The sequence below is a fragment of the Sceloporus occidentalis genome, unplaced genomic scaffold, assembly GCF_023333645.1.
Source record: "Sceloporus occidentalis isolate IW3139 unplaced genomic scaffold, rSceOcc1.0.p SCAF_42, whole genome shotgun sequence".
Lineage (NCBI taxonomy): Eukaryota > Metazoa > Chordata > Lepidosauria > Squamata > Phrynosomatidae > Sceloporus > Sceloporus occidentalis.
Window position 1 is genome coordinate 6,171,580 of NW_028317022.1, and position 18,331 is coordinate 6,189,910.

An 18,331-nucleotide genomic window follows, 5' to 3' on the forward strand; every position below is an offset into this window, starting at 1 on the left:
TTCAGGTATATGAGACGAGGAAGATTTATTAGCTATTTAACATCCTGGAGTCTACCAATCAAAAATAGTTTCCGGCCACAAGGGGCCCTGTATGGTTTGAAAACAGTACGCATTCCTATCAGCTTTATAATATGTAAAAATAGAATCCCGGATTCCTTTCTCTTCCAAACTATGCAAAAGCTCTTGTGGTTGATAAAATGCAGAAACAACCGTTCACAAAATACTTGTGAAGCAGAAAAACTCAAGGAAGTTTAAAACCCTCCATGTCAATAAGGACTGCCTGTTTTGAGTAAAAGTGTGCTGGGGACATGTTACAGTATCTACTGGCACTTATAGTGTTAACGTTAGTGTCGAAAGTGTATGTTTTGAGACTGGCTGAGCAATTATTTGTCCCTTTTGCAAAGATGCCTGCCATGTCTATGGAAATGATCATCATAGAAACCGTAAAACTGAAGGTGAAGTCACCTTTCATTGAGGATCAGTGGATGAGTCTTGGTGACTCTTGATTGATGACCAGACCCCGGTGAGAACAAAAACACTTTTCATACAGGATTTCTTTTCAAATTTCTCTTTAAAATGTACTATTTCTGAAACGTTAAATCTCTTTGCGGTGAAATTGAAAAATATTCTTAATTAGGTAATAGATTATAGAATGGTCTTCTTACCATTTGCTGTATGTTGAGAATAATATGCCTTTGTCTTTTTCACTGACTTTGTTTAAAGCTCCCCAAAACTATAAAATAACTCACTTGCCGGATTTATGTTTTAGTTGAAGTTGGAGTTCTAAGAAAGCATCTCATAATTTTGAAAGGAAGACCAATGATAGTCACTCACTGCTCCTGCAGTGGCTCATTGTCTGTCATTTTAGATTAAGGGACATTTTATTGTTCCTGACAGCCACACTAAGGAAGTACATTATACATATAAAAGTACTTTGTGAGTACTTAAACATGCATACTTCCATCTGGAAAATATAAAATAAAGGTAGCACTTACCTGAGCTAGAAGCTGCAGTCCTGCTGCTGCAGCTGCCATCCTCCTCCTTGATCTGATCATTCTTGCCACTGATTGGCTGCCTGAAATCAATGAGTCACAGTCAAACACACATCCTGCAAAGGCATTGCCTTTATTGGGGTACAAGGGGTTAACTTATAATTTTTTGCATATACTGCCAGGTTTCTTGTTTTCTGCATGTGGCCCGTCACACCGCCTGCCGATTAAGAGCTTGCAATGAAGAACAGAGTTAATCTCTGATTAATTATTTCCCCGTTTGGTTCCAGTAATTAGATGTTCCCTTCCAATTAGTAGGAATAACATGACAAACAGATTTGTGGCGCTGTTCTCCTTAAAGTTCTTTGAAGATGTAGTGAATCACTTCTTCAGCTTTTTTAATAAAGAACTGGAACCTTTGCTGCCATCTTTTGGGGAAAATATATATATAATACATGTGGATTCTAAACCAGACGTTGCTTTGTGGATATTGTAGATATCACCTATCAACATATAGCTACCATATTGTAAACAATGGTTTCATCTCCATAATTGACAATGCATCTCTTACCGACACGGTCATGTTTCCCAACACTTACATTTTACATTTTGTACGCTGAATAAGCCTATAGAATGGTGCTTACAAACAAAAATACGCAATATGCACACATTATAAACTTCCTATTCCCAGGATCTGTATGATTACTTTTCCCCATTAAGTTCTCCCATTGTTTCCCCATGAAGAACTTTTATATATTTATATACAAGCATTTTTTTCCCCAAATAACTAATTGTCTAATTTTGCTTCTCCAAAACAGAGTCAGATGGAATTCAGCGTTGCATCTCTCTCCCAAGATGCAGCCAATGGTCCATCACAGACTGACCTTAAGCAAACACCTAAGTCGTCCAATCAAAACAACCAAATCAAGACCCCTCATGGAAACCAAAACTCCAAGGCCGTCCAAGGTAGCAAAACACCCAACAGCGATGTGTCGACTCCAGTCAGGAAAGAGGAAGAATCAGCCTTCTGGAAAATAAGCATGGAACGGTCCAGAGTTGAAGGCTCACTGTCTGAATTCCAGTCGTTAACACCAAGTCAGATCAAATCCTTAGAAAAGGGAGAGAAGACCCTTCCTATCTACTACAGACAAGATTCCTTTCAGAAAGAAAAAGATCCAGTGAAGGGAGGAAAACCTGAGAAGCCAGCTGTGGCCATTGAACGGCCAGCTACAGTGATGGAGAAGCCAAGTCTGGCCATTGAAAAGCCAGTTGAGAAAACAGCCATATCCTTCGAGAAGCCATCTGTGGTGACCAAGCAGCCAAAGACAACCAACTCTAGTCTGGCCTCTGTACTGGATTTCAAGAAGCCTCGACCAAGCCAGTCTTCAGTCAGCACGTTGGATGATGTTTTCCTGCCAGAACCAACAGCACCAGTACAATCACTGAAAGATACCATCAGGGAACCAGCGAATGATGATTCCTTCACAGCAGAATCTCAACTCTTCTCACAGGTGGGTTGTCTCATTTTAATAAAGTTGCAAAGGAAAAAGTTGATTTCTCCACGTATGCTAAATAAACATAAAAACAATGCGCACTTTGCAAGGCATTTACGTTTGTTGAATTTACACTGGTGGTGCAATCCCACAATCACTGGGCCCTAGCCACGCTCTTTTTCCTCCTTTCCATTATTCCTCACCTTCTTTATCTCATTTCCTCAGCCCGGCTTCATAAAGCTCTAAAGACATACTGCTGATGAGACAATTTCAAACCTAAGGCACATTCATTGATTGAATTGACAGTAAAATAAACACTATACATAAATCTTTCTACCAAGGCATGTAATATGAATACCAGATCATTTCACAACTTTTGGGGGAGGGGGTTGCCATATAGAGCTGCCAAATGTGGCTTCACTTTCAGCTTAAAGTCTTTCAGCAGGAAGGGGACAGGATGGATTCCACCAGAATTTAAGAGGCTGCCATTTTTCTAAATACATTTTTTATAAACCTATACAAAGGAAAACAATAAACATAAAACAAAAACAACAAAGTAAAAAATGCTCAATGATGTATTTTAGTGAGTAGTGAGGGCATCTATCGGCTAATTGGGAGGGAATAGATATCCGTCTTTGCTATATATCAATTTTAGTTCCATCAAAAGCTTTCCTCCAAATTATAAATCCTTTTTCCGCTACCTTATTTCGATTTCTGTCCATTTCAATTTGATATTCCACTTGATTTTTAAATTGAGACCGAGAGGGATTTTTTTGTGATTTCCAATTCTTTATTATTAGATATTTTATTGCCAAACATATCTGTATACCGAGAAAAAATAAAGGCGGCCATTTTTATGCTTAAACAGTAAATATATTATTCTTGTATGTAATATTTTTCTTCGTGTGATGTCAAGGGACTCAAATCAGCAAAATCAGATTATGCCTTGTCGAACTGTGTGCCTGTTTTTTTGCCTGTATACATAATTTCTTTATCTAATAGCTTTGAAATGTAATTTTCCCCAAAGGTCCTTGCCTACCAGACCATCTAAGATTGTAATCGTAGTGTACTATCGGAAGGAAGGTGATTCGCAGACATAGCATGTAATTGTATAAACAAATTAATCAGGTTTCGCTTCCCTTCCAGTGGATCTGGTAATCTTGCTTTAAATTCCATCTAAGGATATGCGCTAGTCTAAACACATTTTTGCAAATTGATAAATATACCATATAAAGTGAAATATAGGTTAAAACACACCCGTACGGTTCAAGCATGACCGTGTGAATGGGGTTTTAAACTGACTATTTTTATTTAATGTACCATGAGTCACATATATGGATCATGGCTGTCTGTTGCATTCTTTAAATTAAGTACGTTGACGAAGTACAGAATTCTTGCCCGGGGAGCCTGACACAAAAGATCTTTTCTTATCAGAACTTTAGTATAGTAGAGAATGTTGTGCTTTGTTAAAGGGAATTTGAACAACAGGATTTTATGTGAGTGAATGAACATAAAAACAGGTGGACTGTGGGCTTTAAGTGATTTAAGTGATTTAAAATTGTAATTGATCTGTCCCGTTTCTAGTATCATCTCCCACACATGAGCAAACAGCCCGCTAGTGGATCACGGTAGCGTTTGTGGCTACCGGATTGTTTAAGCACTGTCTGCCAGAACAACAAAATATGCATATATCTATTAGATGTGATGTCATATTTATGTCGATTTCACGCAAAGCCCATAAAGATGACAGTAGATAACACATGACAAAGGTAGCCACACATTAAAATGGATTGAGTTCCACAATCTGCTTCACCCAGTTTTGTTTGCTACATCTCCCATCACCCACAATATAAAAATGGCTGAGGGGGGTGGAAAATTGTTGCCCCCAAAGGTCATCAGCCCATTTTTTTATTTTAAAAAAATGAAATAAAAACAAATTCAAATAAATTCTTGTTGCATTTTGACTTTTTTTTTGTAATTTAGATTGGGGCACCTGTGAAATCACAGCCACGGATCCCATATTTTATCATACGTCTTACCATAGTATCAAGCAGCCGTATTAGGAAGTCTGACCACATACATGGTACATGGTTGGGGTCATCTACCATGTCACAACACAGTCACACATGTAAAAGTGAATAGTGGAGGAGATCAATTTGCCTTTGCAAAGTACACAAATTGTTTAGACATTATACCTTTGCATGAAGCATAGAATGCTTACACAAAAAATGTAATCTACTACTGACGCAAGTGACCTCTAATTCTGTAATTCATTTTATTGAGCAACACATTATACTGAGAAGAAGAGGAATGTTTCATGGTGGAAAAATGAAATTAACAATCAAACATATCCTGAGTAATCAATCTTTATTGAGAACAATGATGCATAAAGAAGTAGCTATACTTAACATCTCCTTTTCTTGTCCTTTACAGATTAACACTAGTAGTGTTCTCTTGAAGACAGGATTCGATTTTCTAGACAACTGGTAATGCGGATCCAAAGTGCCTGCGACTTGTTGGAAACATACGAAGATAGATTTCCTTTTAAAGCCGGTGTTGTAATCTGCAAATTCCTGTCGCCTTAGAACGTTTTTTTGTATAACTATCACGTTATTCGGTATATTTTTGTGATATGTTCATCAACTTAACCTCTATGTCTGATTTTGGTAAGGTCAAGCTTTTTTTATTAAATTTTGGTAAGGTCAAGCATTTTATTAAGGTGCAATATGTCTGGTTAATAAGCGTAGAGATAAATCTCTTTTCGGGATTTGAATTATGACTCTCATTTGGAGACTAACTCCCAAGTACTTATTTTCTTCTAGTGCTTTTGTATTGTTTGTATACGTAATTTGATATACTGTTGATGGACGTCAGATTGTTCGTTAATGTGTTTTTCATCATAGAACTCTATATTGTCCAACTAGTGTGTTTGTGGTTACATGGCACGGTCTGCAGTACTCGCACCAACACATCTATGTCTCGCCAGAGGGGGTGATCAGTATAACCTTAAATCTATATTGGGTTCCAACATATAGAGATGAAAGGATCAAATATAATTATAACATTTGAAAAAAAAAACATCACCTCCACATCTCTTTTCTTCATTTTGCTTCTGTACAACATATTATGTAAGATCACAGTTTATCTGTTACCTGAGAAGTCCACTGTTTTTCATGGGCAATATGTTCTGCAACTAATCTCATAAACTGATGATGGAATTTATTTCAACTAACCATCAAACAGCAAAAAAAGCAATCTACTTTAAAAAAAAAAAAGTAAATTTAAAGTCCATTTTACATGAGCTCCAGTGTATTTATTACAAGCAAATTGGTATAGGCATTGTATAGTAATTTGAGTTAGACAATGAGACTTCTGTCTCAATTAACTCCTCCCCCAGCTGCCTCTTCTGGAAGTAGGGAGCATTCGTCAGTGTGCTTCTTGATCCTGCTTAGTAGAGCCCTCTTTCTAGCCAATGGGAGCTCTGCTACCCATGAAACCAATAATAGTGACAGCAGCCAATCACAGGTATCCAATCTGAGCACTGAAATTTTGTTAGCATACCTGTGATTGCTGCTTTAGTGCCTTTGGGCACATGGATGTTTACATACTAATGCTTCCTGCTTTTAGGAGAGGCAGGCATCCCAAGAGCCATTATTTGTAATTATGTAAAATAGAATGGAGTCCATGGCAGTTACTGCAATACATAAATTGATTAAAAATATTCTTAACCCCTGCTTTAATTGTTATAAAGCTATAAGGCACTGAGCCTATATCCTTTTGTACCAATGACCATACAAAGCCCTGTCAACATGCAGGTACAAGTCTGAGAAGAGGGAGAATTTCACATTCACACTTTTCTGCTTTTACTATATTCTTCACAGAGTAGCAAGTATATCGGCCTTTGCTTCATTCACATTTTCCATTGCCCACAATGTTATAAACTATTTAGCCAGGGACTGGAAGACTGTATTGGACTAATGAAGGGAGATCTCATGCAACCTTCTTTAACTATCCAGTGCTGTTCTGTAAAATAAATTCATTGCCCCAAGAGGAAAGTTTGAGCAGGTAGGAAGTCATTCATGCACATTTGTTAAAAGCACATTTAAAGGGATACTGTCGCCGTCCTACAGTTTTGTGAAGTACACGTGTTTGAAAATGTTTAGAGACTGAAAATAATAATATATGTGTAGTAAAAACCTTCAGGAGATCTTTAGCTTCACTCGGTGGAAATAGTCTATTATTTTTAAAACCACTATGCCAATAGAAAAAACCAAAAGCACAAGCTATAGATAGTTCTAATAAATTCATCTACTTATCTAAAAGCTGTGTAGTTGACAGTAACCCTTTTATTAGCATTATTTTTATATAAAATATAGTGGTGGTTAAACAGCTAAAACAATGCACTTGAGATATACAGGTTATTTTAAAATAAACTAATTGGTTGTTTTTTTTGGTTTTTTTTTTAAATTCATTTCAGATTTAACTAATGAGCATTGGATGTGTACATTTTTTTAGAATAATTTTCTATTGAAACATGAAAAGTTTATTAAATGTAAAACCTTGTAAGACCTTAACACGGTTTAGGTTTAACAAGATTTTTTGTTTCTGTTTATAATATGCAATGAAGCCATGATTTGTAATATTTTACCCAAATACAAACTGGTTTATATACAAACCGAGCCAGGCCTTCTCGTCCAACATCAGTGCCTGACCTGACATAACTGGATGAATGGGCAAATATTCCCAAAACCTTGTGGAAAGCCTTCCCAGAAGAGTGGAAGCTGTTATAGCTCCAAAGGGGGGACCAACTCCATATTAATATCTACGTAATTAGAATGCCATGTCATAAAAGTCCCTGTTGGTGTAATGTCAGGTGTCCCAATACTTTTGTCCATATAGTGTGTGGGTGGGTGGGTGTGGTGTATGTGTGTGTGCGTGCACTGTTCCAGGGATTTCTGTATGGACTTCCTCAAAACTGGTTGCCAGGGATCTGCTTTTTGTTAAAGTAAATAAATATTGGGAAAAGAAAGATATAAAGGGAAAGTATTTATGCAACTGACATCATAGTGGATGCATTGGTGTAATATGAAGAAATATTACATATCATGCTTGTGATGTCAGATTACTGTGTATTGTCTTTTGTTTCACTCCAAAACAGTTTTGTATACACAGCATAACACGGTTTTAAAAGCTAGAACATGTTGTACACATCAAGCCTTTACCATAAAGGGACATGTACACTAGTAAACATTCTTAAAACATTAGGATCTTCTACTTTAACTGTTTAACATACCATATATTGATAACATTCCTTTATTCTCAAATAAATGACATTAAAATCATAATTAATCATTATATTTCATTATTATATCGCTCACAGGTCTAAACTCTTTTATAACAACATGCAACATTTCTGGCAATCCCTAAGAGGTGCTTCAGTTTCCAGTTCTCAGGTTTTAACATTCAGGATTTATGCATTATATATATATATATATATATATATATATACACACACACACATATTCTAGGATCTGAATCACTTCATACCTTGTGTTCTTTGTTTTAAACTTTATTATAAATGACAAGAAAGCATGACCTGTTAATATTTGTTATATTCAAATGCATTTGCATTCCTTTTCTATATTTGTAAATGAGTTAAATGTTTAGTTAAAAAAAACTGTTAATGTTTTATATACTTTTGAATTGCAAATATATCCCTGGTACATTATTAACATTACAAATATAGGCCTGTTATGTATCATTTACATATATCATTTAAAAGAACAAACATATATTCCATATCTAGATATCATTCTAGAACTGATGGGTGAAGCAGAAATGTTTCCAAGTCCTGACCATCCTGTTTACTGATTACAATTCACGTAACATATATAAGTTGTTTTTTTAAATGCCCGCTCTAAATTTGAAAGTGACGTTCTCCTAGAACCATAGGAAAGGTGGAACTTCTACTAGTCTGCAGGGTCTTCTCACTAAACCTGGCTGAGAGCTCTCCTCGGGGTCATGATTGTAGAGTCGTCTGCAGCACTGCAAAGCTTGGTCTATGTTGACTTTAATGGGTTATTCTAAACTGAGACTTTCCACGAGCCCGCCACATTCAATCGATGAGTTCCCATTAGAGTAATACACGTGCTTTTTTGTTATTCTACAATAACTCACTTGCTCGTCCGTACAGACCAGTTCGACCTCTAATAAATAGATATACGAAGTAGCAATCTTGGAGTATGATACCAGGTATATGTCATTACAAGGACGCGAGCTCAAAATTTTATATGGCATTAAAAAGTGTATTGCGTACATATGCTAAGCACAGATATAAGTAATAGCTTTACAGTTATTCCTAATAGCATTGTGGAGATCTCTTCTGTAAAATGGTTAATGTTTGTCATTGATTCATGTGTGTGTATTCTATGCATATAATAGGACCTCTGTTTAGACATTGCAGACCTATTCAGGAATGAAAGGAATTACATTGCAGTATTATCACCTGGTTCTTCTCTGTTGCCTCTTTTGTTATTACTATTTTGAGGAGGTTGTGAACTCTGCATTTTCTATTCTTAAAGATAAACCGTATTAAACTCTTGTTGAATATATGAAAATTTGTTGTGGAAAGTGTCTTTCACTTTGGTTCTTGTGCAAATTACTACACTGTTGGGTGATGGTGTTATCTTGATACTGCCTTTCTCCTTAAACTAGATTTTTTTAAATTTGTGATCGTACAATGAATCCAAGAATAGTGGCAAAAAGGTGTAGAAACAAGAAAAAAAAATGCTGATACTGTTTTAATCTGAAAACATTGCTATTATCTTGTTACTATCTCTTTAAAAAGTGTTAATGATTCTGCAGTACGGTTGATTATCATGAGTCATTATACACCGATGAGCCATAACATTATGGCCACCTGTCTAATATTGTGTGGGTCCACTTTTTGCCACCAAAACAGCCCTGACCCGTCGAGGCATGGACTCCACAAGACCTCTGAAGATGTGCTGTGGTATCTGGCACCAAGACGTTAGCAGCAGATCCTTCCTGTAAACTGCGCAGTGTGGCCTCCATGGATACATCCTGGTCAACTAATAGTCAAAGCAATTACATCTATCCATTTTGCTTGGCCTGCATGTAATTTGGCACATGCACACTTTAGTTTCTAGAGTCAACCACATGAAAACTAGCAAAACATCAGTGTTCATATAGTATATATACAGTGTGATTGGCTGCTGCTAGTCATTGATATCAGTGGTAGCCCAGGCCCCATTGGCTCCAATAGGCATTATACTTGGCATGTGAAGAAAGCAAATGAGTTATCTAATATGGTTTATTCAGATCTCTTCAAAGGTGTTTTTCTGCCATACTTATTGCAGAGCCCCTGAATATGACTGAAATATGCCCAGCACCTTTTAAATTCGGGAACGACATTCATTGCCCGGGGGCCGCATTCACTCACTTTCTCACGCTGTTATTCACTCTCTCGCGCTTTCTGTTTCCCTACCTTCTCTGCCGACCACTTCCGCATTCGTACGAATCAGAATGCACAAGTCTACTCTCAGTTACCAGCAAAGTATCCAACTGGTGGTAGCAAGTTAGGATTTCCCTATCCTTTGCTGTAGTGCAGTGTGGGCTGCAGAAGGGGCAGCGGGAGGCTTCAAAGACGACCTGTAGCCATCCTTTTTCAGCCACTATATACGGTAATTTGATATGACACACCAATGTGCTATAAACTTTTTTGCTTCTTAGAAAAAATATAAATTTTTCGATCTGTAAAAAGTAAGCTGTTAATAAAGGTTTCCCCTATATCTAACTATAGGAAAAATCTGAAAATTGGCATGGTCTGTCTTGGGGAAAAATGTCCCCTGCTCGTCCTCCAGCAGTCAAACGGTTAAAAAAACTAACCATCTTAAAGAACCGTTCCATAATTAATTGACCTCTTTATTAAACTAAGCAAATTGGTTAACATTTGTCATTTTATTCATTCATCTGAAGATGTAATCACATAAAGACAACAAGTAAATGTGTAATAATTTTTTTCGGTTTCCGTGGCAACAACCTATCAGTGTCTTATTTTGTGCCACTGGACATTTAAGTGTTCACGCCAAATGATCATTGGGACAATATTTTACATTATTTCTGGGAAAGGTTTGGGGGTTTCAACAGTAGTAGGAATGGTATTTCTGCATCTAGCTAAAAAAGTGTTAAATTCAGCAAAGTAGGAACCCTTAAGTCATTTAAGTAATAGAATCACAATATAAAAATAATGAACAGATTTTTCAAAATAGGTTACAGTGTTCCAGCTGGTGCTTATATGTTATATGAACATAGCATATTATGTAACAAATGATTTTGAATATAACTGGTTTGCACATTAAATATGGTTTTACGCCACTGGATAATTAAAAATGATTATCCGTCTTTCTAGGAAAAAATATTGAGATTTTTTTTTTAGCTAGCTATATATTTTCACAAGGTCATTACCAAAGGAATCCAAGCAATACTAAATTGATTTTATTTTTTTTTAAAAATCATTTTGTTTTAGAATCATAATTTTTACCAAATCCACACAGCTATGAATAAAAAATATTATGTCATCTATTGGATGACATCTATTAGCAATAGTATTTAGGTGAAGTTCTGCTGCATTTCCATTTCTCTTGCAAAAGGGCAGACCCTTCCCGCACATCCTCTCCAGTTGGAGGAATGGGGTAGAGGCTGTCCCTGTTCTTTTGCGGAAGTACTCCAAGGGGCCAGAATAATGCAGGCGGATCCGTGGGGAAAGAGAAGTGTTTCTGCACCTCTCCTTCTCTGCATATCCAACTGGATTTTTGTCCCAGTCCGGGCCTGGTCCATGCTGACGTTGGCCATCACGCACATTGCAAATACATTCTAATGATAGAGTGTTTAGTTACCTTCCTCAGACTTGGTGGCATCTTCATCCGCACGTGTGTATCCATTAAAAGAATTTCCAAATGTATTTCTGGTTAATCTTACTATGCTTTCATTTCTGATGATGGTGCTATATAAAACAATAAATAATATTCCATGGTCACTCAGTGTAAATTGCATTGTGGTCTTACTGTCAGGCCAAGTAAGACATTCTAACCCAATTCCTGGACTCTACTTGGTGAAGTAAGTCTAACATTTAAGGGACATGTGGAATAAGCACTATGAATATTTGTGGGTTTGGGAGCAAAGATTAATGTCAGCAAGAAGAAAGAAACCTACATTTTTCATGATTGTAGTTTTATATCCTTCAGGCACAAATGTGATAAAAGGGACAATTAGTTTAATAAGTATTTCATTCAAGCTGAATGATTGTGTGCCTGTGACTATTCATATGATAATAAAACTATTCACAAAATAATATGTCAGCCTTGCCTTGGGGACGGAAACCAGCGATCTGCCATGACACTGTACTGCAGTTAATAAAACACCCCAGCAATTGTCATGATATCAAGTTTAATAAAGTCCTTTATATCTGAGTCTCAAAACTAAAAAATCAAGCTAGAGCTTCTCTTGAACTAATTTATAATTTATGTTATGTCCCTAAAATTTGACATAGGCGAATAAAGAGGGCAATCATTTCTCCTCAGCCATACATTCATGTTGCAGAATATCAGGAAAATGTGCACAGTCAAAAATAAAAACGGTACACCTAAAAACTTCAAAAGCATTCATTCATCTGTAAGCAATGTACCGTGACACAGCGCCACGCAAATCAAGCATAAATTAACACAAGCATTGGCATAGTATATAGAAGTGACAACAACCATGACAAAACCAGTAAAACTTTACAGCTTCCATGGGTGAGGATATTGTGGAATCACAGAAGGGATGACATCTGGGATGGGAAAGTTGGGAAGGAGGTTACGACAAAGGTCCAAAGGCTGAGAAGGCAGCAGAGGAGGGCCAGGGTTGCTAGAATAATCTTTAAGCACACTGAAGATCTTCCTGCAACAACTGTCAAAAGGCAGTGACCTGTTCCCTCCCTTAAGCATCCTTAATACAACACATTAGTCGCCAGGTTCCCAATAAAGCAAAAAATGTAATTACGTTTCCTTCACCATGAATCACAGTTGTCACGGTCTGTAAGGGCACAATGGCTTAATGTTCCTAGGGGGAGGAATCGGTGAATGGCCATTCATGCCACATAAGTCCAAGTAGTCTGAAGTAGATGAAGGCATCAGGTTCTGATGAACATATTGATCACTCTAGGAGACCAAAAATCTGGTTTCTTAATGGTGTTCTCTCATAATCGTTATAACATTGTAGTAAAATCAAGTTATATTTCAGTTCTAAGGGATGTAACTGAGAGGAAGCAAGAAAAGGGGGGGAAACGGAGCTCCCTTCAGAGCCAGGTGATGTGTATTTCAGAGGCTTATGCACACAGTTGAACACAAAGAGGCGCTCTGCACACGTAGGCCATATAATGCAGCAACCTATTTTGTTTTAAGGTCCAATCTTTGGCTTGACCTTATTCAGTATTTCTTCCCAGCTTTTCAGTGCTGTGTCATCTCCATCAAACTAGACCCTGAGCATCTTCATGAAGGCCACAATTATGTAAGGTAGTTTGTGATTGTGTAGGACATTTATTGCCAACCTCTGTGACCATCAAAAAGGGGCATTTGTCCTATGCCTAGTTTGTACTGTGCAAAATACAGTATATGTCTGGCTTCTCACGATGCAGGCCAAAGAAGGAAAAATATTGACAGAGCCTACATTGGTCCACAGGTAAAAGTAAACAGTCTACTTCTAATAACCAGTGGATTACATAAAAGTTCCTAAATTTATTTGTGTGGGCAAAATCAACCCCATCCATTAGTTATCTTAAAAATTTGCACTCTCAAATGCAACCTTAAATTTGCTGGTATACTCCTGACTGCTGGGCTTATGGGCTGAAGGACATGCATGGATTTCACTGTATTTTGTGACTCCATGGTATTTACTGGGAAACATTAATCGTACCCAGTAATTAGACTACTTGGGTTGGTCTGTCCTGCCGCTTAAGATTCAATAGGCATACCTGAGAACTTCTAAGGGTAGGCTACCTCTTCCTCTCTTCAGGAGTGGCTTCATAGGGACAGGAATAGCTGACCATATAAGCGGGGCTAACAATGCATAGTATTGCACCCCATTCCCAGAGAAAGAGAAATGCAACCTGGAGATTGGGGAGAAAAGCTTTATCCACAGGCAGGTCAAACCTGAAGAGTTCCCAGGTACATCAGTAAAATTGATATATGGTGGAACATAAACGTTTGGGTAATTATATGGACAATTTTTTCACTTATATTGAACTGTACAGAGATTGATGCTGGTAATATCAAACATGCCCTGCTGCATTAGATTGAACTTTTTTCAAGAACTAAAATAGGATGTTTGATGTTTAGGTTTGACTACAGGCAAGGACAAATGAAGACTACAAGATCTTATTTCCTCTACAGTCTGCTGCACTTAATTTCTGCCCTGTGGAAGAAAATCTCCCCAGAAATGCTTACAGTCTGTCTTCTGAGATCTTTTAAAACAACTGTACAAGGTCACCCGCTTTCATGTCCAGGTTCTTTTACCCGTTTTTCTTTTGTAACAAATGCTTACATATTAAAACAATCCAGAATATGTTATTTGTAATACTTAACTTGGACTGCATGCTTTGGCTTTCACAAAGTTGTGAAACTAGCTGTCCCTCTATGTGATGCGCAATTTCTTACGTTTTACATAATTTAACAGGATAATAGGTTCTTCGTTGAGTTGTTAATGTAATATGCCTGTGCTTTCAGTGCCAGCTTCATTGAATTAAAATCAAGACAATTCTCTTTTTAGATTGTGACCTTTAACGTGATCTACTTTGTATATAAATGGCATGTGTGGTCACATTAGACAGAGATGGTATTGTCACAAATGAAGGATTTAATTTTGCTGTGTGTGCAGGTCAAATTTTGACAAAATGCACATTGTCCAGTTGGCTCAAGACTGCTGTGGTGTTTGGAAAAAATATCTGTGTAGATATCTGTGTTTGTCCCCTCTAATATGATTAAGGGCAATTATATAAAATGTTTTAAAGTGAAAAGTCAGAGACCAGGGCAAATACCAATAAGCAGACAAGACATAACCAGTATACTGAAGTTAGGAATCGGGTTATCCCCTTCAGTTGGCCAATTTTGATTTATATTATTTTAGTCTACTCCTTCATCCCTTGGTACTTTCTTCTCATGTAGCGAGCCACTTAGAATTTAGGCTTAACTTTACCTTTTGTTGGGTTCTTGTCAGGGGCGTAACTAGACGCCTCAGGGCCCGGGTGCGAGAATCTGTTAAGGGCCCCCCCACCTCCTCACCCCCCCCCAAAAAAACATGATTTTTACCCAACAATTTTTTTTTCAACTAATTCAACAAATTCAATTTACATATTGAATCATATCTGTAAAAAAATCTAAGAAAAAGGGGCGCATGTACAAAGGGCATAATCCAGGGGTGTCCAAGTTTTTTCTGCAGTGGGCCACTTCATCAGAATTGTATACGTGCGCGGGCCGAACTCATTTTTCACTGTGACAAAAAATATGGCCTTTAATAAAATATGCAGATTAAAATAAAGTAAAATGACACAAAACCTTTACTCTTCCTCTCACTGATTTCTGGGCCTTGAAAGTTTTGCGACTACAAATTCAGGATTCCCTAGATTTATTCTAGGGATGAACTAAAATGAAAATTCTGGACCAAAACATTCAGGGTTCACTTAGCCAAAACTGAAAATGACCCCCACCTTTAAAAATAATAATAAAAACTCACATGTTTAATAAAAGTAGGTAACACACAATTGGACAAAATTAGCAATATGACTTGGCATGATAGGAGTGTGATTGCTAACAGCAATCACACTCCTATCATACCCAGGCAACCAGTAAATGCTGGTACCTAGGCATGATGGGACTGTGCTCGCTGTGATTGCTGTTAGCAATCACACTCCTATCATGCCAAGTCAGCCAGTACATGCTGGTACAGGGTGGCTGTAAGTGATGTGCAGACCCCATACTGCTGGCAGTATCACTACACAAGGGGGGCAGCTAGCTAGGTTTCAGCATGTACTGGCTGACTTGGCATGATAGGAGTGTGATTGCTAACAGTAGTCACAGTCCCATCATGCCTAGGTTCCAGCACTTACACATCCATCCAGTAAATGCTGGAACCTAGGCATGATGGGACTCTGATTGCTATTAGCAATCACACTCCTATCATGCCAAGTCAGCCAATACACGCTGGTACAGGATGGCTGTAAGTGATGTGCAGACCCCATACTGCTGGCAGCATCAATACACAAGGGGGGCAGCTAGCCAGGTTTCAGCATGTACTGGCTGACTTGGCATGATAGGAGTGTGATTGCTAACAGCAATCACAGTCCCATCATGCCTAGGTTCCAGCACTTACACATCCATCCAGTAAATGCTGGAACCTAGGCATTATGGGACTGTGATTGCTGTTAGCAATCACACTCCTATCATGCCAAGTCAGCCAGTACATGCTGGTACAGGGTGGCTGTAAGTGCAGACCCCATACTGCTGGCAGCATCACTACACAAGGGGGGCAGCTGGCCAGGTTTCAGCATGTACTGGCTGACTTGGCATGATAGGAGTGTGATTGCTAACAGCAATCACAGTCCCATCATGCCTAGGTTCCAGCACTTACACATCCATGCTAACACACACACACACACACACACACTCATTTATTCATATAATCATTAATTCACAGATTCATTCCCTCAATCACACACACTCATTCAAACACCCTCCCCACCCCCTTACCTGCACTGCATCTCCCTTCGATGCCGCTCACAGACTTCAGCAGGGGGCGCGGCCTCCCTCTGCCTTCTCTGCTAAAGCACAGAGGAAGTAGGATGTCACGTGAACTCCGCTTCCTCTGTGCTGTCCAGAAGACCTTCCCACAAGTAAGTAGCAGGGCTTGAGGTGCGGCTCGTGTAAGATCGGTTGCCGGGCCGCATGTTGGACGCCCCTGCCTTATTTTAAAAAAAAAACGTAAAAAAGATTTCGGGCGGCCCCTTGGCTTGGGCCCCCCTGCCGCCGGGGCCCGGTCGCAGTCGCGACCCCTGCGACCCCGGTAGATCCGCCACTGGTTCTTGTGCTGTCTTTGCAGCTGAAATTATGTTTTCACATCGATTACAGACACAATATTTTCAGCTTTAATTAATTGAATTCCAAATGAATTTACATACACCAAGTTGACTGTGTCTATATATACAGCCTGGAAGAGTCCAGAAATTGAGAGTCACAGCCTTTTTGCCCTTCATACTATGTGAAAACCAAGACAAATCTCAGAAAAAAGATTGTTGACTTCGACAAGTCCAGTTCCCCCATATAAGTGATTTCCAAACAACTGCAGCTACAGCGATCAGCTATACAGGCAATTGTATGCAAACATTAAACGCATGGACCACACATACTTTGCATCTTAAGGAAAGAGGTCCAAATTAACTACCAGGGCTGAACATTACACCAAAAGGAACTTTTATCACATTGCATTCTAAATACACATTAATATGTAGGTTGTCTCCCGTTTGCAGTTATAACAGCTTGCAATCTTCTGGGAAGGCTTTTTACAAGATTTTGGAGTCTTTATGTGTGGATTTTTGCCCATTCAGCCAGTAGAGCATTTGTGAGGTCAGGCGCTGATGTTGGACAAGAAGGCCTGGCTCGTAATCTCCGTTCCAGTTCATCCCAAAGGTGTTCAATGGGGTTGAGGTCAGGGTTCTATGTGGGCTGGTCAAGCTCTTCCACACCCAACTCATCCAAGCATGTCTTCATGGACCTTCATGGTGGTCCATCTCCTGGCTTATATTTGAGCTATTGTACAAGAGTGAAGGGGAGAAGAGAAAATAACTTTGAAAGAGAAAAAGTTTGAAAGTGAACAAGCAAACATATCAGTGGTCTCTAGTGTATGGTACAATTTATAGTGCATCCAACCACTATGTTGTGTGTGTATATCCTTTTTGCAAAAAATGAAATGCTACCAGCCAAAATGTTTTTGGACTCTTGAAATTCCAAAATTAAATTTAAGTAAGATGGGGTTGGTGGTGTAATGACATGAAAAAATATATACCTTAAATGGATCACAATATGGGGAAATTGCTTGGTCAAAAAATGTAACTATAATCATTACAGCAAGATGACATGTAAAGGTAATAATATCTGAGTTTTTTGGTTTGCACATACAGTACATACAGTTATATTGCATATTCACAAACAGCACCCTATGTAATTTTGCCTTGCCAAATCTATATTCGACACATTTCTATTAGCTTTTATTGGGATCAATTACGAATTTGTCATGGACACCAACCAAAAGAGACTACCGAAAATCCTTTCATTGAAAGCTTAAACATCCTATTAGGATCACAACTTGACAGTGTGATAATTTAGATATATGTGGCCTTGGGACAAAGGCAATAGCAACACCTTGGCCAATTTTCCAGTCCTTTTGTATGAAAGGAATGAAAAGCATGAAAGGCAAAGGGAATGTAATAAACATAATGCTAAGATTAACAAAATGGATTGAGAAACATATTAAGTGTATTTAGATTTGTGTCATGAAGTGACAATAAATTTAATTTTCATCTATCATTTGTTGGATGTCTGAAAATGTGCATCCTGGTTTGTGGTAACTATGCCACAAGCTAGGTGGCAGCCAAACCAGATTCTGATCTTATGAAATCAGTACAAGAGATTCCACCCCAACTGACCAAAGACCTTTAGTGCTGTCCACTTTTTGAAACAGTTCTGGTTTGTCTTGGCCCAGGCTTCCTCCCACTATAGTCAAGCTTGATTTAACACTACA

At 38.2% G+C, this 18,331-nt stretch overlaps 1 protein-coding gene across 1 annotated transcript in view; it reads left to right on the plus strand.

Annotated features, from left to right (window-relative positions):
• The window catches only part of LOC149289897 (uncharacterized protein C1orf198 homolog), a 44,241-nt gene that overhangs the window by 9,747 nt on the left and 16,163 nt on the right, over positions 1-18,331 (plus strand). The window contains exons 3-5 of the mRNA XM_089490154.1: positions 1,808-2,221; positions 2,315-2,500; positions 4,466-4,565. Coding sequence (XP_089346280.1) covers positions 1,808-2,221; positions 2,315-2,500; positions 4,466-4,565 — 700 coding nt within the window. The remainder of the gene's footprint in view (positions 1-1,807; positions 2,222-2,314; positions 2,501-4,465; positions 4,566-18,331) is intronic.